We start from the raw sequence: 23,664 nt of genomic DNA, 5'->3' as shown, positions 1-23,664 counted from the left end.
GATTAGTCAGAAAGACTGGAATATAAGGAGGATTGAAAACTGTTGAAACTGAAAGAAAAAACAAAAACCCAAAATATTTTTCTTCTTGTTTCCTTGGCAACTTCTTTAATCTGATTGATGTTTTTCTTCTTATTATTATATTATTGAAGTCCGTCAACGTTTCCAGTCTCTTATCCAGAAACCTGAACCCGTTAAGGAACTCTCTCTCTCACATTGACTTGACTTGACATGCCACTCACACACCAATCGGTACCAGACACTTGTCGAGGCGTCCTCTTCTCAGATTCAGTTGTTGCTGATTCTCCGCAGCCTGTCCAGCAACAGCCGATGCCACTGTCGCCATGGTGATAAAAACCAATGCCACGTTTCAACCTCCACACCGTCGAACAAACACAAACACAAACACAGATCCCCGTGTGTCACCACGCACCGCGCCGCGCCGTGTAAGTAAATCAATTCGCGTGCACCTCCGACACCTCGCCTGCGTCGTATTCAGTGTAAATGTCTCACATTAACAGATGGGGGGGGGTCTCCCGTGGGTCTCGGGTCTCTGACAGACCGTGGTGGAGGAGGGAAGTGTAACCAGATGAAACTGCTCTGTGACTGAGGGTGACAGACACAGAGTGTCTCTGTGAGGTGGCTCAACAGGTGGTTTAGGTGCTCATTATGAAGCATCAGTGCACGGAGACGTCAGACACGTACTGTGTAGTACCGTACGTCAGTACTGTAGTACCGTACGTCAGCACTGTAGTACCGTATGTCAGTGAAAGACCTGACAGAATAAAATATAAAATTCAAATTCAGCAGAATACTATTAGCCATAACATAACTGTACATTTGATTAAAACTGGACAGTTACCCACAATGCATTTGTTACAAACGTTGCATATAACAGGACAAACCTTAAGACCAGATCCATATACATGCGGGCCACTATAAATGATGTGATGGGCCAGATTTGGCCCGTGAGCCTTGAGTTTGACAGGTGTCATATATACCTGTAGTTTTACCCTGATTCTCGTCTTCCCCCGGGAGTCAAACCTGGACTGATCATGAGAAACGAAGAGTGCATATTATGGTATGTCACTGTCATTTTCTCTGATGTCGTGAACAGGAAGTAGAAACAAACCTTCAACTGTTTGTATTCCTCCGTTTACCTCCCGCGACCTCACCCAGGTCTCGGCTGCTCTTTAACCCATCAATCTGACTCTTAAGCAGCCACGAAACGAACCATATGCAGCAGGGGGGGCAGAGGGGCGGGGGGTATTATATTGTCAGGAGCATTCCATTTCCCTTTCACTGCACCACTGAGCGTCACTGAGCTTAAAGAAGTCTCAGAGAGAGTGAGTCACAAAATCAAAATCGCCAAAGTGCTCTGGCTTTTAGAGTGATTACAAAAATCCAGTGTGTGTGGAGGAAGAAAAGGCTTGAAGAGGGGAGGAAAAGAGGGGAGGAGAGGGGAGGATGCTGCAATCAACATGAGAAAAAAATGAGAAATGTAAAAAGTATTTTATTGAAAAGTATTTGTCATGATGGAGTACAGCTCCACAGATCAGTGGGTGCTCAGTGCTCAGTGACACCACGGCTTGTATTTCATTGAACGAAAACCTGAACTATTCCTTTAGAGTCAGCATTTGTTTATAAACATCTTCATCTCTTTGTTAGTTCATATTTTTTCCCTCCTCTGGTTGGGAGCAGAGCTGATTTGACGCTTCGTTGTTGTCAGATGCTGCGACAGGTTTGGTTGTCGACCGTGCGGCTGCGTGGGCCACACGGTGCTGCAGTTTGGTAAACAAGACGCGAGGCAGTGAGTTTGACACCAGTGGGTGAGGGGGTGTAAAAGTGGGGGGGGGGGGCGGTGGAGAAGTTTCTCCTCGTCTCTGAGTCAGTGTTTGAGTTGTAGTACAGAAATATACGGTTTCACAACACGGGATACGATGAGAATCTGGATCGACTCGTCTGGTCTTGTAGTCTGAGCTGAACGTTGACGTTGACATGACAACAACGTAGAAGAAAACAACTGATGCTAACCAGCATTAGCCTCGTACTTACGCTCAATAATCGTACTCCTACCTGAAATTTTGCCGATCCAGTGACTGATAAAATAATTGTAAAATGTGTATGTGTGTGTGTGTGTGTGCGACTGATGTAAAATGTGTGTGTGTGTGTGTGTGTGTGTGTGTGTGGACAGCGTTCGTCTAACATTAGCAGGGAGGGCTCTTCTATCTGACATTTAACTGGGTTAGCCATAAAGATCCAGTGGAATGTCATTGACATTCATTTTGTCAGACGGAGGTTTTTGTTTCTGTCTGTTCTTCGTGACACAGAGAGAAACACGTGTCTGTGGCCAAAAGTAAAAGGTTAAATAGAAACAACTTCAGGAATTTTTCTATCATGTTCACAGTTCAGACGACACCGGGGGTCGACGCGGTGATTAAGATTAAAAAAATACCAAACATGAACCGGTCTTTTCTGTTGGTGCGTCTCTGTGTTAGTGTTAGCAGCAGCTAATGAACGAACCTCAGTCTCAGTCAGTTTTAATTACTTTTTTTTTTAATGGACTTATTCATATTCACCACCAATGTTTTATTTCATTTATTTTTATTCAAACCCAATCCTTCGCTTTATTTCGAGACCCAAGAATGTTAAGCGTTTCACAGCCTCGTCTGTTTTCTACGATGACAGTTTTTCTTACAATTAAATTATTTTTTAAATATATTCAATACATTACTGTGCTTATAGTATTGCAGTATTTCGCAGTATATCGTTACACTCTGAGTGAATCAGTTCCACAGAACATGGTCAGAGTTGTGGCCTGTTGTTACTCAACACTTTGTTGAGTGTTTTAGCGTCAAAGTGTCACGAGACGACTCCAATTATTTTTTTGTTTGTTTGTTTTGACATATTTTCTTTATGTTTTGTCACATTACGACACATGTCAGTGACTGCAAATACCAGTATCTGGAAGATGGAAGTGCTGATTCCAGTCCTGATGCCTGTGTGACCCTGCTGGTGTATTTTGGAACTGTTAAAAGAACTCTCTTCCAGCTCCATCAGTCACTGCACCGCTCTTTCATTTAACAGTTGTTTTTGACTGGGTGTGTGTGTGTGTGTGTGTTGTCGTCCATTGTGACATAATTAGGCCTATATTGTGTTCTCAGACTTGCTCCAGTTCTGGTCCTCTTCATTAGTCTGAATCACATGGACTAACGACTCATCCACACATCGTACCGACTTAGAGGCCGACCCTCTAAGACCGGCAGCTCACCCAGTTAATCCGTCTCAGTCAGAGGAGAAGGAGGAGGAGGAGGAGGAGAACAATACCACAGCTCTCCTCTCCCCCCACCTCTCTGACTCTCTGTCTTCAGACACGTGGTCAGTGGCTGAGGGTTCAAATCTCTGAACCTTGGACGTTGGGTCCGGATGTTTCTCCTCTGGTTGGCTCGGTCCAGCTGCCTCTCGGCCCTCGATTCTCCCGCTGCTCCTGCTCTGCCGCTGAAGGAAACGAGGTACAATACCCTCCCTCCCTCCCTCCCTCCAAAACACCTCCTCCCCCCACCCCCCCGCTGGCCCTCGTTCCTGCCATTGTCACAGGGCGGGAGGCTGCGTCACTGGGTAAAATTAGGGATGTGAGTGGTGGAGTAAGGAACTTCCTGTTCGAAGCTGACATGTTTGTCGTCGTCTACTATAAGTTTAGTGTCTGATCTTAGACAGGAAGTGCGGAGACACAGAATATACGTCGTCCTCAACTGTGAAGTCGCTCCACCGTATGGACGCGGCGTTCGGTGCCACAGAGTGTTGTTTCCTGTCTGGCTCTGCACATGTGTGGTTCTGAGGGAGATGAGATCAGCTCACAGGAAGGAGTAAATTCCTGCGTCCATTGTCTTTTTTTTTTTCTGCCCGTAACATGTTGAAATTCATACCACAGTATTGTTCCGACACAAAGAGATTTTCTTAGTTACTTATTTCCTTCCTCCTTTGGCTGCATTTGTATTTTCAGATCCACAGAAAGTCGAAGCGAATTTATCCGCAGTTTGCGTTTTACAATCCTCTGTTATTCCCTGTGTGTTTTCTCCTCATTGAAAATAACGATACGACTGTGGACAGACCTCACCTCACACTTTGTTTTTTTCTCCTTCGTCACCTCAGAGTGTTGAAATCACCTCGCCGTCGCTCCCTGCTGTCCGTGTCGTGTTGATTAGAGAGGATTAAGGTTGGTTTGTGGTTTTCACGCCCTGAATGTCGGAGGCCGAACCCGACGGCGTCTTATTTTGACATTAAATCTGAGTGAACGACGCCTCGGCTCACGTTCAGACAGCGACGGCTCTAAGCCTCGTTAAAGTTGCAACATTTTGCTGCATTTTTAATCTTCCGCCCCGGAGGCTAACTCCTTACATGAAATAAATCACTTACATCTGTCTCACAGGCCCAAATGAGAGGATTAGACTTTAAAAGGTCGAGCCAGTCGAGCTGTGTGATTGGCCTAATCCTGCTGCCAGTGGAGGCGATAACATGAGTCGCCAGAGGGTGGAGCTAGAAAAACGCAACTCGACAGCAGGAACACGTTTATATTTGGGTCTTCAAACGTCAGGTATCTGTAGCATCCTGAACCTGGAGCTAATGTGTGCAAACATTAGAATGCCAAATTTACAAAAAAACGGTCTCTTCAAATAGTGGCTCAGGGGCCAGATGTGGCCCAAACACAGCCTGGGAGCGGTCCAGTCTGAGGTCAGGGACTCTGAACCTGCTGCTCGACAAGAAACTGTCAGCCGTCCTTTATCCATCTCTCTGTCAGAGGCCGATGTATGAATCTCAGAGCAGTTTTCAGTTCACGCTCCTCTGACGACACTAAGACCCACTGAACTCCCCCCCCCACAGAGACACTTGACAAATAACCCCTTCTGCGTGTTTTTCTTCTTTCTTTTTTTTTTTGCTGCTCCTGCTCTTCTGCAGTACAATAATAACATCTCTCGTTTTTTCACCCAGAGTTTTGACTGAAAGGCTCAGAGTTGGTGTTTGTTTCCACGCTCCTCGTGATCAAGCGTCGTCGGTTTACCTTAACGATCTACTCGCTCAGCAACAGCGGCTAAGGTGCGTTCGGGGACACCTTGTGTTAACTGTAATGCTTGCTGGGAGCCAGGTGGATGGATGGAGGCTGACACTTGCTGTAGTGGTCCGGTGTGGAACTGCACCTCAGTCCTTGTTGTCGAGGTGTCGTCAGCGAAACAGCAGTTTTTTCTCACGTCATTTTTATGGATTTATTTTATTTCTGCAGCTGAAAATACCATGTCCTTCAGCAGACAGATATCACATCGAGCTGTGATGTGATGGTGATGTTCCACGCAGCCATGCTAACCATCACCCAGGCCGTAACAGAGAATTAGAATTACCAACATGAGCTGCAGTGAGTGAGGTTTACATGTTAGAGGTGGTTGTTTTTTTATCCAGTTATTGAACATTTCAAAGAAGTCGATGCAGTAAAATCACTGGACGGATAGTTATAATAATATATATACTATATATATATATACCAGACCAGTCAACGTATGTTTAACGACCTCAATGAAAAGACATCTTGCGACTGTCTGATGTTGTGTTTCTGCCCTGATTTTTTTAATTTAGAATTTACTGCTAACGTGACTTTAGCCCGACACGACCTCCATGATTGGTCGATCTGATCTGCTGAGTCTGACAAGTGTCGCAACATTACATTCATTATTTGTGGTAAATTTAATCGTCGTCCCAAAACAACTCCGACTTATTGTTTCATCATCTGCAGCTTGTTTTGATTGTGTTTCCAGTCGTGACAAGATTTGACAGTCAGTCAGTGAATCAGTCAGTCAGTCAGTCACCAGTCAGTCAGTCAGTTGGGGTCACATGAGGCTCAGAGAGTGAAGAAGGAGGCGGAGAGACACAGGGAGGAGAATTTACGACTCCGTCTGTGGCCACTGTGAGCTGCATCCCAATGTGCTGCTCCTCCTTTAGTGCCTGGATCTAAGAGTCTCAGGAGAGGAGGCGCAGGAGGAGGGTGAGGATTTGTAGCTCTCAGGTGTTGGTGGAGAAGAGCTGACGCTTTGTAGCTATCGTCAAGAATCGACTTCAAAAACACTTCTATTTGTAGACGATATAACAACGTAGCCACGTCCAAAGTCTGGCTCAGGGGCCAGTCTTGGTACACGGAAACACTTAAAGTGGCCATCAGTCCACAACTAGCACTAGCTTGCATTAGAAAGCTCTTACCATAATGCTAACGTCTGTTACTGCATCTGTTAAGTGTTTGGAAAATATCGGCATCATTTAATTTAATAATTTAAAGCATTTCCTCCTCGCGTTTTCTTTTTTTTTTTCCCGTTTCCGACAGTCATTTCATCACTTCTTCAGCAGAAACTCTTCTCAACTTTTGATTTGTTCATTGTTAAACAACAACAACAACGACAGGATGTTGTTTCCCCCGTCGTTGCTCACTGTCGGCCAGGATCACGACACGCCGCTGTAAACAACGTGTGAATTTTTGAAACAACACAAGCGGTCTGGGCACCGAGCCACAGGAGACAGAATTAATAAAGTTACTCCTGTGAGTGTGTGAGAGTGTGTCAGAGTGTGTGAGAGTGTGTGTGTGCTCTCTGCCTGTCAGCTCCGACTTCAGCACTAATCAAATCCCTCCACTGACAGCGCTGCCGCCTCAATCTCTCTAAGTGTTCAGTTCCTGGTGTCGTCTTTCTCTCACACAAACTCAGGTGTGTGTGTGTGTGTGTTAGCTGACGTGCCCTCTCCGCTCCCCCACCATCGATTGAGTCCCCCTGCTGGCCGAGTCAGGCGGTGTTATACCGGGTCAGTGTCCTGTGGTGAAGCTGTCTTTGTCCGTCACTGTGTGAAGACAGCAGGACGTGGCTCAAACTGAGGGAATCTGCAGCAGCTGAGGCCGTGTGCAGCGTGGCTCCCCTCCAGTGGGGGGAGTTTAGTTTTCAGACTGACTCTGAAAAGAAAACTGTCCTGTCAGGAAACTGGGGTTTTCAGTGTGAGAGTCCAGGAACAGAACAGGAACTGAATGGAACTTTTTTTTTTTTTTAAAGAAACTCTCTGTGACTGTGAGAGTTTTCATCACTTGAATTTTGCCTCAGATTAAACTTTATATTATAAAGTCTGCATATGGGCTGCAGTTGGACTGAAGCCATGGACTGAACTGAACTGGACTGGACTGGACTGGACTGGACTGGACTGGACTGGTCTGGACTGGTCTGATTTGGTCTGATCAGGTCTGGTCTGATGTTGTCTCACTAGTTACATTGTCTCACTAGTTTTGAAAGATTGTTTCACCAAAAACATCATTTTATCTCCAGAAACTTCAAAGTCAGTTTGAAAGATTTTTTCACCAAAAACATATTTTATCTCCAGAAACTTCAAAGTCAGTAAATGTTTTTCTTCTCCTTATTCTTATTTTAATCTGATCCATCTATGATCCAAATTCAGTGACAAGTGATTGACAGCCGTACCGTCCAATAGGAGCCCAGCGCTGACGTTCACTCACACCAGGCTTCGTAGAGACGTCAGAGTCGGCCCACACGTTTTAAAACTTTTAGGCTTTTTAAAATGAATTCCCAGCAGGACTTCTAACTACCCACCATTTATCTCAGCCCCAGTCCCTCGTGTGTGTGTGTGTGTGTGTCGATGTGTGTGTGTGTGTGAGCCTCACACCCACAGGCACACACACAGATTTAGAGCTTTGGTCACGATTGCTCTGATAAATTGCTTTAGTCACTGGTTGTGGCTGCACGTACGATTGTGTGCTGAGTAATGAAGAGGCCGCTGAGGCCGCCCTCCTCCTCTTCCTCTTCTTCCTCCTCCTCCTCCTCCTCCTCATTTGGCCCCAGAGAACAGGTGCTGTGCTCCTCCTGAGTGGGAGTTCTCCACTGAAAGAGTTAGAAATTCATTCATCCTGTTTCTGCTGCTGCTGAAAAAGTTCGTCCGTGTCCTACGGTGTTTCTAACAGTCTGTTCATCAGCAGACGAATATTCTCCTCGTTAGACAACGTACATCAACTGATGGGTGGAAAGTCTTTAAGATTTGAGTACTGCGCCTCCTGAACTCGCAGTAATCAGCGAGTTTTTCTTTGTCGTTCTTTCGAAAATGCAACAGTCATAAAAACGACATTTTGGGCTGAATTTGGAAAAAAACGTCAGAACGTTTCTTTGAAGCTCATTAAATTGTTTTACTCAGAGTTGTTTATTCCCTGTTTTTTTTTTGTTGACATTTAAATTCTTTTTTTTTTAGTCTATTTCCATGTGTCCATAACAATCGGGCCAGATCCCTGGTCCACACCAATTAGACCAGAGGAAGTCTTAGTTTTGGGTTCATTTTGGTAACGAGGTATGGCCAACATTCTGGACGTAAAACGTGGGCCAATGAAGGCTCGTGGCCCCCTGACTGTACATCAGCCAAACGGACTTATTTGTTACGTTGTCACGCGGCGTCTTCACCTTCCTCCTCCTCTTCTTCCTCCTCCTCAGACTGAAGCTGGCATGAATTTTCCTTCCGCTCTGTGAGAGGAGAAAAGTCACAGTGTGTGTTGACATCAAAGCTGCGCTGAAGAGGAGCGTGGGTTTAAAGAGTGAACTTCACACTGTTATTGTTGACTCCCTGCCTCCCCCCTGCCTCCCCCCTGCCTCCCCCTCGCCTCTCCTCTTGTTAAGGTGAAGCTGTCAGGCAGCAGCAGGACACCTACAGGTGACCACAGAGTAGAGAAGAAAAGTCCAGAAGAAAAGAAAAGCTGTACAGCCTGGGGTGGGGGGGGGTGACAACCTTAATTCCCCATGCCGTCACTGGGAATTGACCTTGGCTTTGGTCAGTGGTCCGTCAGTGGTCCGTCAGTGGTCCGTCCGTCCGTCAGTGTGTGTGTGCCCACCTTTCAGACACACTAGTCTCTCTCACCCTCTCTCACCTAATTCACCCCCCCTCGCCCTTTCCCCCTCCTCTGTTTCATCCCCAAAATGTCCTCGCGTCTGAATTTGAATATGGTGTACCATTAGGGTTGCTATGGCGATGGCTGCCGTCTGTGTGCATGTCAGTTGCCATGCAACTTTTTAGTTTCCTCCTCGGCAGAGAGCTGGCGTTTGTGTGTGAAACTGACGCTGGACGGGTTTTTTTTTCACCTGTGGATTTTCGTCGCTGCTGAAGACGGCGTTGGTTTTCATTCAATCTGTGTTTTCACGTTTAAATATTTCAGTTCCACTGAGACGTGGACGTCATGGTTTGGTCGTCGTCTGTGATTATCTGACGTCTGTTTTTTATCATGGTTTGGTCATCGTCTGTGATTATCTGACGTCTGTTTTCAGAATGACGTTAATTAATTAGTGAAATTAAAGACTATAACTCCAGGGCAGACTGCATATCCCATAATTCCACTGTCCATCTAGTCATTAATCTGATACACAATCTCCAGATTCTTAAAATCCCATCATCAACTCCCAGCATGTTCTTTTAGAGGCTCAACCTCTGGTAAGCGGCCCAGCTTGTGTAAGAACAGCCTATGATATTTGACATTTTCTTTCTCATCAATATACAAAAAAAAAGGTTTTTGTCATATTTATGAATGTTTATTAATCTCGATTAATCATGACTAGTTGTGGTTAATTACAGTGGTCGTTAATTCTGTTTCATTCACAGTTAGGCTGTGATTATATTTGGCTCTGGATTTTAGAAAACTTTCCAAAATAGTATTAGAAATAATCCTAATTCCTGACTCATGACTTGTCATCGTAATATTGTTTTTTTTCTGTGCTTGAGGAAGTAAAGTAGCTTCAGCCAATCAGCTAATGAGCGTTCATCTGATCTACATTTAACACCTTTGATTGGTTGTCATTGTACTTTATTTTTTAAAGTAACCACTGACACTGATAGCAGTTCATCCGTCTGTACTTTGTCCGTCAATCAATTTTCACTGGGGGATTTTTTTTAGTCACACTTGAACAAGTGTGAAGTTTATTACCAGTGAAATAAATCCGTTTTTCACACTCCACTCATCACGTCTGTCTGCCTCAGTGTGCTGTTAGCCTCCAGCCAGCTCCGTGGAGTCTGCAGTTCACCGACAAAGACATAATCCTCTTCTCCCAGTCAGCCCGAGGTACCGGACCTAAACCTGGGTCTCCACGGGACACACCCTCACGGCTCACTGCTGCAGAAACAAACCCGTCAGCAGCTGGGACTCAACCTCACGTCCCGTCCGCCGTCTTCTGTCGGAGGCGTGACCCCGACTCGTCGTCAGGCCTTATCTTGTAGCTGCACGTGTTCAGAGCCGAGCGGTGATTCAGCTCCTGGTCCACAGGGTGCAGCAGAGAAAACCTTCTGCACTGCTCTGTAATCACTTGACAAGAATGAATGAAAGAATGAGACCCCCCTCCCTCCCCCTTCCTCAAGCTTCACCCCAATGGCAAATTAGAGCGTGTCTACGAGGCTGCGGCGGCGCGGCACGGCTGATGAGGTGTAATCACCTTGAAGAGGCTCAGATGTTCTCTTCACTCTCTGCCGTTGGAGCTCATTAGACCGTGAGGTCAGGAAAAAAAAAAAAGAAGGAGCAGAGAAAGACTGGAGTGGATCAGCTGCTGTGAGCCTGGGACAGATGTAAGGCAGAGGAAGTCACCGCCGCAGCCACCGCTCCTGCAGCTTCAACTGAGGCCGCGGCATCGACGTCACGGCCGCGACTTCAGCGAGCATCTTTGTTGAATTTTTTTTTCTTGCCCTGTAAACAAAACTCTGTGCATATGTCATAAAGCCCCCCCTCCTCCAACTCTCCCCCTCCTGCCCCCTCGCCCCCTGCCCTTCTCTCACCGAGAGCCAGTTTATTACTTTCAATTTTTTTTTCTCTCCATTTCCTTCTCTCAGTTTAATGTTGGAGTGGAACCAAGAGCAGAGGGAGAGAAATGATTTCTCCTATTTGTCATTTGAAACCCCGCTGAGGAGATTATTTCATGCTTTTTTACTTTTTCATCAGCGAAAAACACAAGTCAAATATAATTACAAAAATCATGATGGATGGATGGATGGATGGATGGATGGATGGATGGATGGATGGATGAATTGATAGCGGGCTTGTTTTTTTAAATGCACTCAAATGGACGTCTTAAAGGAAACAAGTGTGAAGTGAATCTAATGTTGCCTTCACTGTCCTTGGGAATAATGATAATCCACCATCCATATAACCAAAAGTTATTTCCATGAACCAGATATTCTCATCCTGCTCGGTTTCAGGTTTCTCTTATAGTATAATTCATCAAATCAGAGCCAACGATGCCTTCACTGTCCTAGGTATAAAAAAAACTGCAGCAGCCCAACAACTGGCCCACAGCTAAATCACAGTTACTGCTCTATTCAAACGGGTTTTACTGACAGGTCCATGTTTTTATAGAAATCATCGGCAGTGATGCCTTCATGGTCTCAGGAACCAGTTGAATCGCAGCACCGTGTCAGCAGTCATTTATATTGTTCTGTAAAGTGGCTCTGGTCCTGTAGGTGGCTGTAGGTCAGTGGGTTTGACAGGTGTGTCTCCCGGCCCACGGTGTGGGGTTCATTTCTCTGGTCCACCGTTTTATTCGTCCAAGTCCTTGGATGAAACACTCAAGTCCTCCATCTGCCTGGCAACTGTGCTGGCAGCGTGTGATTGGACCTGAGCGCTGATGGGAAATAAAGTGCTGCATATCAATCCACTCTGGAGCCGCTGTGAAGCTGCTGCTGTTTTTTTTATTTTTATTGTTTGTCAGGAATATAAAAGTGAACATAAAAACCGTTCAGCTCCCGGTTGTTGTGTGGCTAAAATGGTGGTGTCAGTGTTCGCTTCACTGAGGTGGAGTAAAATGAGGGTCGGGGGGAGTCAACGGCCGCACTTCAAAAGAGCAGAGTTATTACTCTGATAACTTTTTCAAAGGTTGCCACCTCAGCAGCGTCACGAGGAGCCGGGCGTTCAGTTCAGTTCAGTCACACACTCCTACTGTGGAGGATTACCACGCTGCTCCTTTGTATTTGCCCCTCTCATCTCACATATGCCCCACTGGAACATGTATCGCTGCTGAAACCAAACCTCTGGTCCCGGGGGACGCAAATCCAATTTCACACACACACACACACACACACTGCTCAGGGAGGATTATTTATTCAGGCGCGGGGCGAGGGGTGATGTGAGCGAGTGTGTGTGTTTGAATACCCTTCTTCAGGAGAGCATGTCTGTTTATGGAGCGCTGCGTGTGTGTGTGTCGGCCAAGGGCATTTGCACCGAGGTGTAAAGAGAGAGAGAGAGAGAGGGAGGATGTATTTAGACCTCTGGGATCCAAGGAGATTATATGTGTGTGTGTTTCAGTGGCCGTTTATGTAGCACAGCGCCATCAGTGAGTCACTCTCCTAAACTGCACCCTGGGGTCCCGGCGCTGCCGACACACCGCCTGTGTCGTCCTCGGGACGAGGCGGAGCGGTCAGTGTTTAATGCTGTGTTATTGGTTTACTGAGCGTCACAGTCTGTTGGATGTCAGCGCTGATCTGCAGCTCAGCTGCTGAGACTGACCACCTCCTCCTCCTCCTCCTCCTCCTCCTCCACAGTCTTGAGTTCTACAGTGAAATATGTTCTTAATTCCATCTCCTTTCAGGAGAACCTCCGTTTTCCTCCTCGTTGATTAAATCGTCCAGGTGGAGACGTCGGAGTCTGTTCTCTGTCAGCTCCACTCAAACCCACCCGTGACATTATCTCAGTGTGTTACCATGAATTAAAAGTATTTGATACCTGAATACTAAGGATGTTTTTTTTTTTTCCTCATACCTTTGTATTTTTGTTTCTTTACCAGAGAGCCATGAGCACTGTGGAGGAGGAGCCGGATCACATGATACCATGAAGACGAGCCTGCAGGTCCTGCGCTGCCAGCTGCTGAGTGAGTGGACCGGGGGGGTAGGGGTAGGGGTGGGATGGGTGGGTGGAGGAGGGGGGGTGGAGGCTTCAGAAGTATTCACTTGTGACGAGCCGATGTCTGATGAACACATCGTCTCACGGGCGAAACTTAAGTACAAATACTTTATCTCTGCGCAGTACTTCAGGGTACAGACGTGGTTCACTGCAGTCACTTTGGTACCAGTGATGTCACCAGTTACCAGACGCCTCAGTCACACTGTCCTCTTATTTTCACCGTCTGTCTTGCTTTATGGACTGTTTTCCTCCAAATGGAATCATACTATGTGAACTACAGTTCCTGTTGGCCGTGTGTCAACAATGATGTACCACAGAGATCCTGGTCCTGGTCCTGGTCCTGGTCCCGTCCTTGTCCAGCCTCCTCATGGTGCTGAATCACTACAGGTCCTTGTCTGTACTCCATGTCTGTACTGCTTTATATTCAGAGGTCGGTATCACAGCTTGGCGACTGGATCTACATGGATTTACCAGCCGAGAGAATGTCACATGAATATGGAGGACTGGGTTCTTCAGGGACCCACTGGGCTCCTGGGCAGTCAGCTGAAGACACTCTCTGGGTTCACGGCCCAGAGCTCTACCTCAGGGCTGCGACCAAATCTGTCTGGGTCCCTCATACTGTACAGTGAGTGAAGCGAGACCCGTGTCGTCCACCCTCAGATCCAGCTGAGATCCCACGCTCTCACCTTCAACAGGTTCACCTGGAACCCACCTGAGATCCGTGGACCTGAGCGGCACAGAGACATTTGTCAGTTCTCCGTCTCTCTGGAGGACCGCCATCTGCAGGAGACAGATGTGCATAAACGCCTCGGGCTGCAGGCAGAAAAAGACGCCACAGAAAGAGGAGGGGACTAAAATAGACAGGCGTCATTTCCTTCTCCTTCTCCCTCGCGGCTGCCATTTCCTGTCTTCATTATCTGGTCCTCAAATATCTATCTATGCCAGGATAGAGTCGAGCAGAATAGAACAGACTTCATTACTGTAGTACATTCACTCCTGAGCGCTGCAGCCGTCAACGGTCACAGTAATAGTACCAGTTGGAGGTCAGCGGTCCAGTCTTCCCCTCTGCATTCCAGGCAACTTCCTGTTTGCTGGTTCCACTTCCTGTTGGATCCGTAGCTGCTGTCACAGTCATTACCCCAGTAAACAGAGACGGCGCTCTTTGGTGTGCCTGTTTTCCACATTCTCCCGTGGCCCGATCCTCAGATAAACACGTCGCTCTTCAAACGCCGCTGCGAGCCTTTAAACAGGAAGCCATTATGCTGTTACCAAAGCTTCCCCTCCTTATCACAGAGCCCCGCCCAGATCCACCTCCCCGCCTCCAGTCCTCCTCCAGGACGGTCCCAGCCGTCCACAGGATGTGTCCCTATCAGTCTGCCCTCCCTCCACCCCCCGGGGACGGACACTTTAGTGGCAGAGGAACACACCCAAGAACCGACCAAAAGAATGTGTTTGTTTGTGCTGCTCATCAGAGGAGGTTATTTATACACCCAGACGTCTGACGTCTGTCAAGACCAATCTTTATCCTTCTCTTCATCACAGACTCTGTGTGAATTAAATCTTTTGATTCATTTCTTTCTACCTCATCAACACACGAGGGAAAAAAAAAAAAAAAGAAGAAGAAGAAGCGTCTGTGACTCACGCTTGACACCAGGTTAGCACATGAATTATTAATATTTCTATTTTCTCCTAATGGCCTCATACGTGAGAACTCGACGTGATCAGAAATTGACAGCGGCTCGGCCGAGATAACGTTGTTTTCTCGTTGCGTCGGCGATAATTGAACGACAGAGAAGAAAGGTGTGAACCGACACTTCAGCTGCAGCGTCTCCTTCCCCGTATTTCAAAATCACAGCTGCTTGTCTAACCTTGGTTGGCGGCAGCGTGACTCCAGCCTCGTTCAGTGGTCAGTGATGAATAAGTGTTGATTTTAAAATTGCCAGTGCCAGGTGCAGGCTTGGATTTGCAACACAAGGAGAGTGTGTTTTTGTTAAAGAGAGGCGTCAGAAATGATTCACAGCAGAGAGAAAAATCATTCTGCAAGATTTTTTTTTTTTTTTAAGTCAACAGGAGCAGAGAACAGGAGTATGAGTACAGGGGAGTGAGTCAGTCAGGGTTTAGTTCGTTAGTCCGGCTGCTCCTGCAGTAGTTGCGTTCAAAGACCCACTGCAAAATGGGAAAAATAGTGAAGTAGAGGCGAGATATTATATTATTTACGTATATATTTACCCCATCACTGTTATCAACCCTCCCTAGACATTAATCAGGATTAATTAAGACAAATCAACATTTCCAAATATGACAAAAACCTTTTTTTTTCTTCCTGTATTTAGGTTGAAATCAACAGCTAGAGGTTAGTGTTTCACACCTGCTCTTTATTTGTGAAATGATATACTAATATACAACAATATAAATATATATCTATAACTAAGAGTTGGTGCATTTCAGTCACAACAGTGTCCTGCAGAAGTTTCTTTCTAAACTTCAGTCACGCCGCCTCTGAACTCCCACTCCCTCCTTCTCTCTGTTTCCGTCTTTCCGTTTTTACTCGCCACATATTTGCCTTGGACCAGCATCTGCACCAGATGCCGTTCTTCACATTTGTCCAGTCTTGTCCCTGGCACCAGGAGGACACGTCCTCACGTGTAGACAGCGGTCCGTCGTTGGCAGCCTCTCACGGACATTTAATCTTAACCCGGGTTTGTTATCAGTGAAGCAGTCGGAGTGGTTCACTCCGGTGACCTTGGCCTGACTCGTCCAGGTTCTCCTGCCTGGACCGTTTGCTCGTCTGTTGTTTTCTGTCCCTGCGGACGACGGAGCAGCGACAGTTCAGAGAGAAAAGCCCGGCCGACCGTTACGAGCCGATGGCTGATGGATGATTGTGCAGCTTCTATTTTTGGCCAACCCTGTTGAGTCTCTTATTCAAATAGTGCCAGTGCCAGCTGCCAGCTGACGATGCGGCACAACCCGCCTGGATCCTGGTCCTGCTCCATTGGCAGATTTTCACCATTCATGTTCAAACAGCGGTAACTTTGAGTCCTGGAAAGAAAGAAGCGCAGATTATACTGCTTCACCGGTCGCTGCAGGAGCTTTACTTTTACCTATTTGAGGAAATTCCATTTATTGAAAATGTAATTGCTGCTACTGGTCATCGTTGGGAATAATTTATACTATGTTATGAGAAAATTGCTAGCTAACTTCTGGGCTAATTTGGCTCATTTTTAGCAGATTAGCAGATAGTAGTCATGACGCGGTGAACATCAGCAGGACTGTAGACCATGGTTTGGACATGATATTAAATGGTAGGCTGTGCCTCCATCAGCAGGGTCATAGTGTATGTTTTAGTCCATCTTCTCTGGTAACCAAAGACTAGACGACAGGGGGCTCTAATCTCTCTCTACATCCCCCCCCTCCCCGTCCTGTGACATTGACTCTAACGATGAATGATACGTAGGACAAAGCCTGTAGTGGAACAGGATCCCACTTTACAAACATGATTTATTGATGTCCCCGGTGACATCAGTGGAGGACGTCAGGGAACGTCGGCATTCAAGTGAGGACCACCTCATTCAGCAGGTTTCCTGCATAAATTGCCCCCCCTCCCCTGCCCCCCCTCCATCTCCCCCCGTGTACACAGCGAGTTTGTCAAATGGAAAACAGCTTGAAGTCGTTTGTCATATAAATAGGCAGAAAATCTCAGCGTGGATTTCACCTCAGCCTTGTTTGTCTCCATGATTTTAGCCTGTTCTGTTCTGGGATGTTGAGGTGGGTGATGAAGATCCAGGAGGGGGCAGCAGGTCGGTGTGAGTGAAAAAAAGTGATTCTTCTGCCCTCGGACCAGCACACCTCTCAGTTATTGCTGGTCTGTGATGTCATTCTTCAAGGATGATGTGGTTCAAAGAGCTGAGAATGATTAATTTTCCAACAGGATATAAAAACAGATGCTGATCAGAGGTTTCTGCTGGTGATCAGATATAAAAAGAAAGCGAAAAAAAAATAGATTAAAAAGAGAAGCTGTTGGCGGTGAAGAAGTTCGTCCTTGTTTTTACATCGATAAACTTCTTTCATCTTCCTCCCAAACGCCCAGGTGCTAAGATGGATCCTCACAGAGAGACTGGTCTGTTCTGGACTTAATTTAAAATTTCTAAAACCACCAGATTTTCTGAATCATAGCTGGAATTTTCTTTGACATCATAATTCTGATAAACATCTTCACAAACTACTACCAGATGCTGAATTTGGTCTTAACTGGTCCTCACTGGTTTTCCTCGAAGGTTGTGAGATTCCACTGTTGGTCCAAGACTTTCTCAAAGATAAGAATCTTCTGGATTTTCATGGTCTGTTTGTTGCTGTAGACTCTGTATGTCTCACTTTTTCCTGTAGAAACTTTAAAGAATATCTACGTTATATCAGTGAGAATCGTTATTGATATTGAAACGGCTGAGTTTGGCCCAGATCACTGCACACAATGAGATGTGTCCTCTGGAAAATATCGGCGTATCAGATATCGGCAAACAGTTAATGTCAGACATCTGTAATTATCAGCTGTATCGACCGTTTCCAACCCTCCTCCTCCTCCTCCTTCACCATTAATCTCTGGTCATCTTTTCATAAATCTCCCAGCTTCTTCTGACCTCACCATTCTTCCCGTCTCCCATTCAATCTTCCTCATATTCTCCCCAGCGTTCCCTCTTCATCCTGGGCTCTGTTCAATCTCCTCTCTTGTTCCTCCACCTGTTTCTCAGCATCGTGTCTTTGTGGCAGCAGAACCGGCAGCTACGTTCAGCCGTTAGCACAGATGCTGTGACAGCGTACACACATTTATCTCCTGCTGCGACTCAGCACGTGTGTGAACCAAACACACACACACACGTGTCATTCAATGGAAGGGATTAAAGTGGAACGAGATGTTATGAAGTCAGGGTGGAAAGAAAAAAGCTTTTTTTTTTTTTTGCTAACCTGAAGTGAGTGTACACCTGCCTAAGACTTCTGCACATAGACGCCCCCCCCCTAAATATTTAAATGTTATCTTTATTATCTTCTAAATAAGTATTAGTCCATAAACAGGAAAATCTCACGAGTTCTGATTATTTGAATAATAATGATGTGTGTGTGTGTTTGGTTTGTCCAATTCTTTAATGAGTGTATTTGTAAAGGGAGTTTGGTTTAATGTTTTATTCAGCAGCAACGTGAGGCTGCCAGGTTGTGACTCTGGGTACTGATGAAGGGAATGAACTTCAGCTGGGACCCAGTGTAAATTCTCATCATCGGTACCGAGGGCTGACCTCTGCCTCGTCCTCATTTTTAAAGTTAAACCTCCGGGTCGGGGGTCGACTTGTGGCTTTGGTGTTTGATCCACTGTCGGCAGTAAACAGTCAATCACTTTCTTTAACACAGATTTTTTTTAACACTAATAAATCTGTCATGACCAAATTTGATCAATTATATTTTTTAGTATATTTTTATAGTATATTTTAGTTTATTTTAGCTGTTTGTGTCAGCCATCTTAGCTAATTCTGAGGCTCCTTTATACTTTCAGTTCATTACTATTTTTTGGCTAACCTTTAGCTATTTTTAAAGTAACAATTATTAAAGCTTTTGATATAATTTCACATTTATCTGACTTTTTTTTTGGCTAGCCTTTAGCTATTTCCAGTTAAGAATTATTAGTGTCTTTTATTAAGCTCATGACAATTTTTTTATTTGACAATTCATAGATTTAGCAACATTTAAATGAACAAATATTAGTGTGGTTTCAATGATGTTTAGCCTTCTATAGATTTAGCAACATTTAAAGTGTGGTTTCAATGATGTTTAGCCTTCAGCTAATTTTTACATAATATTTTCTAGTATTTCAGGTTGTGTTTACGCTTCTCTTCTATTTTTGCTGCACGTTTCGTCAACATTATTTCCAACTTCTACCGCTTTTCCAGATGTAGTCGTTGTTGTGGTCGTTAGAAATCACTCCGTGTTTGTAGTCACTCCTCATGTCCATGACAGAACGGTTAAAGAGATGGAAGAAACATGAGTGTGAAGCTGTGTGTGTGTGTGTGTGTGTCCGTGTCTGTACACTTTGTCCTACTGTGACCTCACATGATCAACAAGACACTTCAGTTTCAATAGGTTGGGTTCGGCCGTGTTCCATTTCCCTTCACCTCAATGATTATCTTGGCAAAGACGGGCGCTCGTAAATCAGTTATGGTACGTGTGTGTGTGCGTGTGTGTGTGTCTCATCTCAGATATGACTCTGGACTGGAGTGGGCTTTGTGTATCACAGAAACGTGACAGGCCTGGTTAATGGAAGGCAGGACCTGGACCTTCTCCTCTGGCCGTCTGAGAATGGAGGAATATGATTAATGAATAAGAGATGGAGCTAAAATGGTCGGCTCTCCTACTGTGATGTCACTACAGTGTCATGGTGAACGAAAGAAGAGGAAGATTATATTTAAGTAAATATGCCAAAAATGTCATAGATACAAAAAAAATACTGCTGATTATTTTTTCCCTTTTCTCAACTGTCGTTACAGACCAAGCGTCGTTGTGAATTTATTTCTTTTTCGCTTTGGTTTGTGATGACTTTTCAGAGCTGAACTTAATAAGTGTAGAGGCGATTGGCCTCTGAGCACCGCTCCAGCGACAGCTCTTAAAGGTCAAACCTTAATGCATCATATCGCCTCCACTCATTGGTGGATTTGTCGCTAATAAATTCATATTTGTGTCTTAATGATTCTGGCATTCTTCGGCTTATCACGCTTTGTTCAGATGGACCCGTGAGTTAAAGAGGCTTTTACTGCAATGTCCAGATAAGGGCTTCACTAATGTCTCGCATTAACTGTGTGTAACAGTGTCAATAAAGGACAGAAGGGTGGTGTGTGGGGGGGTAATAAGCGACAGGGCAACATCTGGTTAATGTGAGCTATTGATATCCTGCTAACGGCTCGTCACTGAAGAGTTGACTTAAGGGAACACATAAAAAAAATTCCAATGTCACTACAACTTTAGGTCATAATAATAGTAATAGTGATAAAGTTATTTTTTAGTTTCAACTTAGTCAAAAAAAACACATAAATTAACAAAAGTTTAGTCCCAATCAGTTGCCAGGACTGTTAGCCTTTTTTAGCCATTGTTAGCTAGCTTCTTTTTCTTGCTGTGGCCTTCTCCAGATGGTTAGCTTAGCATGCTATTTATAGTGTATATATCATTGATAGTTTTGCTAACTTACGTTGCAATCCCTTGCTAAATTCCATCTATTTCTCTTTGCTAAACAATAGGTGATTATGGTAGAAATAATGACTGTGAAAATACATAACTCCCTCTTGTGGACTATGGGTGTATTGCACATGTATAATTATTGAGGAACATTTGTTTTTTTTTTTTATTGTTTTGTGCTTCCTGACCTAGTCAGGCTGAAGGTGTGGTTAATTTTATTCCCTGGTGACCAGTTTGATTTTTTTTTCTTCTTCCCACAGATGTTCTAGCATTCCTTGCACTGCCAGTGGCACTGGTGTCGTCAGCACAGGATCCCAAACTCAGTCACACATCCCAGGACTCTGTCTCCATGGCAGCTGCCCAAAACAACCCCCCATCTCTCACTAAAATGAACTGGCATCACGAAGGGTCCACCAGTGGGGAGTGGACGTATGAAGGAGGTGCTGAACCCACAAACGTCACCCCCCGCACTGCCGTTTTCCCTCCTTCAGCCTGGCTTCACACTGCCCACGTCTCCAGCCGGGTTCAAGAAGACCGTCTGGGTCATGACACAAACACTGTCACAGCCAACACTGAAGGTTGGGCTGACCAGCTGCACCAGTCCAGTTCTGTTGGTGTAAACCCAGGCCATGTGGAGACGGTGGTCAGGCTCCCTGCAGCGATCCCTCACCAGACCAGCAGCAGCAGCAGCAGCAGCAGCAGCACAGTGGATCCAAGGATGAACATCCAATCATCTGCCTTCCAGGACCTCAGCCAGCAGCTTGGCGACCGTGCACGTGGCCTGAGACTCAGGGAGCACGCCCGGGGTGTTCATCAAAAGGTGGCGCCGTCACACCACCACAGCATCACCCAGCGGGAAGTGCATGCAGCGGAGGAACCCCCCACAGATGAGCTGTTACTCACTGCAGGGTCAAGTTCTACTCCTTCACTCAAGACACCGGAGGGGAGTCAGACGCCCCCTGTGTCCACCCCGGTCACGTCCACTGAGCCGAGCCTCACATCCCTGAATTCCACAGTTGTTCCAGACAACCACACCGCGGCCAACGAGACCACCGCGGAGGGCGACCGCGGTCAGGTTATCTTAGCCAATGCTACAGACAGTCCCAGTCTCGGACGGTGGATGGTGAACGTAACTACACAAAGTGGGCTGTCGTCAAACGGCAGCACGGTGGAGGTCTCCACCAAGGGGAACATGACCGAAGCACCTTACACTGCCAGCAAGAACTTCTCAAACAGACAGGTGCCTCCAACCACCCAGGACCCCTGGACCTACAACAACAGTTCGGACCCCACCATCAACTCCCCGCCCGCCCGTGTCATGATCTGCTTGAGCAGGATGGAGATTGTGTGGATTGTCCTCGCCATCAGTGTGTTTGTGTCCTCGTGCTGTAAGTAAAGACAAAATTACCAATAAATAAATAACTATCAGCAGGTACATAACTGAGGAACTGTGGCTGATGTAAAACTGTTAATTTTCTCAGTGGACTTTGGTGAAAATTTGGGGCAACCATTTTAGAAAGAAAAACACATTTTTTGTTACATAAAAAGGCAAAAAGTAATATGTTTTAGTTGTTTTGATAGCTAAACAAAATGTTGCTAGTAGAATTTGACTTATTCTTGGCACTTTTTTTGTAGTATAAGTATAATACGTTGTAGCCGAGCAGCTGGTGCGGGAGCTTTCACAGGTCGTTCATATGAAGCACACGCTGCCGTAGGCAAAGCCCTTCTCATTTGTTGCTCCTGGCTGTGTTCCTCGTAGCTGTGCTGTTGACTGTGTGCTGCATGAGGAGGAAGAAGAAGTCGTCGAGTCAGGAGAACAACCTCAGCTACTGGAACAACGCCATCACCATGGACTACTTCAGCCGACACGCCGTGGAGCTGCCCCGAGAAATACATACGCTGGAGAGCGAGGTATGCACTCACACACTCCGGTGTCTCCGTTAGCGCTGTGAGTTAGCACTCAGAGATGTTTCATTATCAGGCTACAGGGTGCTTTTAATGAGTGCAGTCACAACACGAAGATCATCACAAAGCCTGGAGGCCACATGTAGTCACTACACTCTGTAATGATGCTGTTTGTAAGAGGCAAACAAGGATCATCCTCACAGGAAATTTGTCTTAGTAATGACGCCCAGACTGAGACATAAATAAGGGCACAGTTGAAATACACACTTGGAAGAAGATTTAGTCTTTTGTTAATAGGATTGTCACGTAAATGTGGAGTTCTTCACAGAATAGCATGAAAATTGAATAAAAGCAGGCCGTAGAAACAACAAGGAAGTCAAAATAGCCTACTTTATAATGTGAGATATTAATTTATTCTTTTAAAAAAAGATATTTTTAGTTTATTGTGCCTTGATGAACAAATATCTGTTCAGGATTGTAGAGACGAAATGCCTTAATATTTCAATTAAAAATGACTTGCTTTCTTCCAGCAGGGCTTTGCCGCATCATTCTTGACAAACTTCTTCTTAATATCTCTTCAAAAACTTACATTTAATCCCTCTGTGACGTGACAGACTTTCCATCTGTCCCTGAATGACACTATTTTGCAGGTTATTACCATGAAACCTTGGCTTATATGTGTGGACGTAGTGACATTGCGTTTTTACAGTTAATTAAACTGGCAAACCCTGGCTGTGGCTTTAACGGTCATCACATTAAACTGCCTAGCAACAAGCAGATCAAGTCTTTTCCCATAAGGCCTTTGCTCTAGAATGTTTTTTTTTTTCACTTTTCATACGCGGCGTCTGACACACGTCTGTTGACATTTTCTCTTCAGTGACTTAATCAAGTCTTGGATTTAGTCTGAACAAAGGTTGTCATTTGAGGCTGAACGACAACTCCATTTCAGATGCATTACAGTGCCATCTGTCGGACACTGATGCATACAACAGTCACGTTGATTTACCGAGAATAAAATGTGCCATTTCCTGTTTTTTTTTAAATTCATTACGCATCCTTTATCTTCACTGTTGGCCTTTGTTCAAATCATTTATCTTCACTGTCTTTGTTCAAAGCCTTTTCTGCTCAGTGACTCTTTCACCATCTGTTTCATGCACTTTCTTTCTGCTTTTACCTACAACGGGGGCATCAGGGGAGAAAAGCTGAGGTCGGGTCACGTGTCAGATGCCCCTGGTGACCCCCAGGTGTTGTTTTCTGACCCTGTGCCTTTATTTGTCTGTAGAAATCAACAGATTTTTGACATTATTGTGTAGGAAAGTCCTGCAGCAGCCACCGGTAGATTTGTTGTTTAAATTAAATTTTGACGACCAGTCTTGACTAAAGGTTCTCCAAATATTGGTAAATTGTAAGGATGTTATAATGATAATGAAAAATGAAATATTTTCTCCCATTCATATTTAATCCTGACTTTTTTTCTATGTTTTTTGCAGGACATACATTTTTAGCTTTTTCAGGTAAATTCTGTAGAATATAGAAGTGTAGAAATAAGGAGATTATCAGGCAGTATTAATTTAATTTGATTTGTCATATAAAAAAAACAATCTCACCTT

General features: G+C 45.2%; 1 protein-coding gene across 2 annotated transcripts in view; it reads left to right on the top strand.

Annotated features, from left to right (window-relative positions):
- tmem108 (transmembrane protein 108) overlaps positions 1 to 23,664 on the top strand; it is a 30,609-nt gene that overhangs the window by 5,959 nt on the left and 986 nt on the right. For both annotated transcript variants that reach the window (XM_025054339.1, XM_008308184.3), the window contains exons 3-5: positions 12,825 to 12,908; positions 20,410 to 21,537; positions 21,909 to 22,060. In XM_025054339.1, the coding sequence (XP_024910107.1) occupies positions 12,869 to 12,908; positions 20,410 to 21,537; positions 21,909 to 22,060 (1,320 nt within the window). In that variant the 5' untranslated portion in view covers positions 12,825 to 12,868. The remainder of the gene's footprint in view (positions 1 to 12,824; positions 12,909 to 20,409; positions 21,538 to 21,908; positions 22,061 to 23,664) is intronic.

Source organism: Cynoglossus semilaevis, chromosome 3, assembly GCF_000523025.1.
Source record: "Cynoglossus semilaevis isolate Cse_v1.0 chromosome 3, Cse_v1.0, whole genome shotgun sequence".
Classification (NCBI taxonomy): domain Eukaryota; kingdom Metazoa; phylum Chordata; class Actinopteri; order Pleuronectiformes; family Cynoglossidae; genus Cynoglossus; species Cynoglossus semilaevis.
The sequence above is the reverse complement of the archived record's forward strand: the minus strand, read 5'-3'. Positions and strand labels throughout refer to the sequence as shown.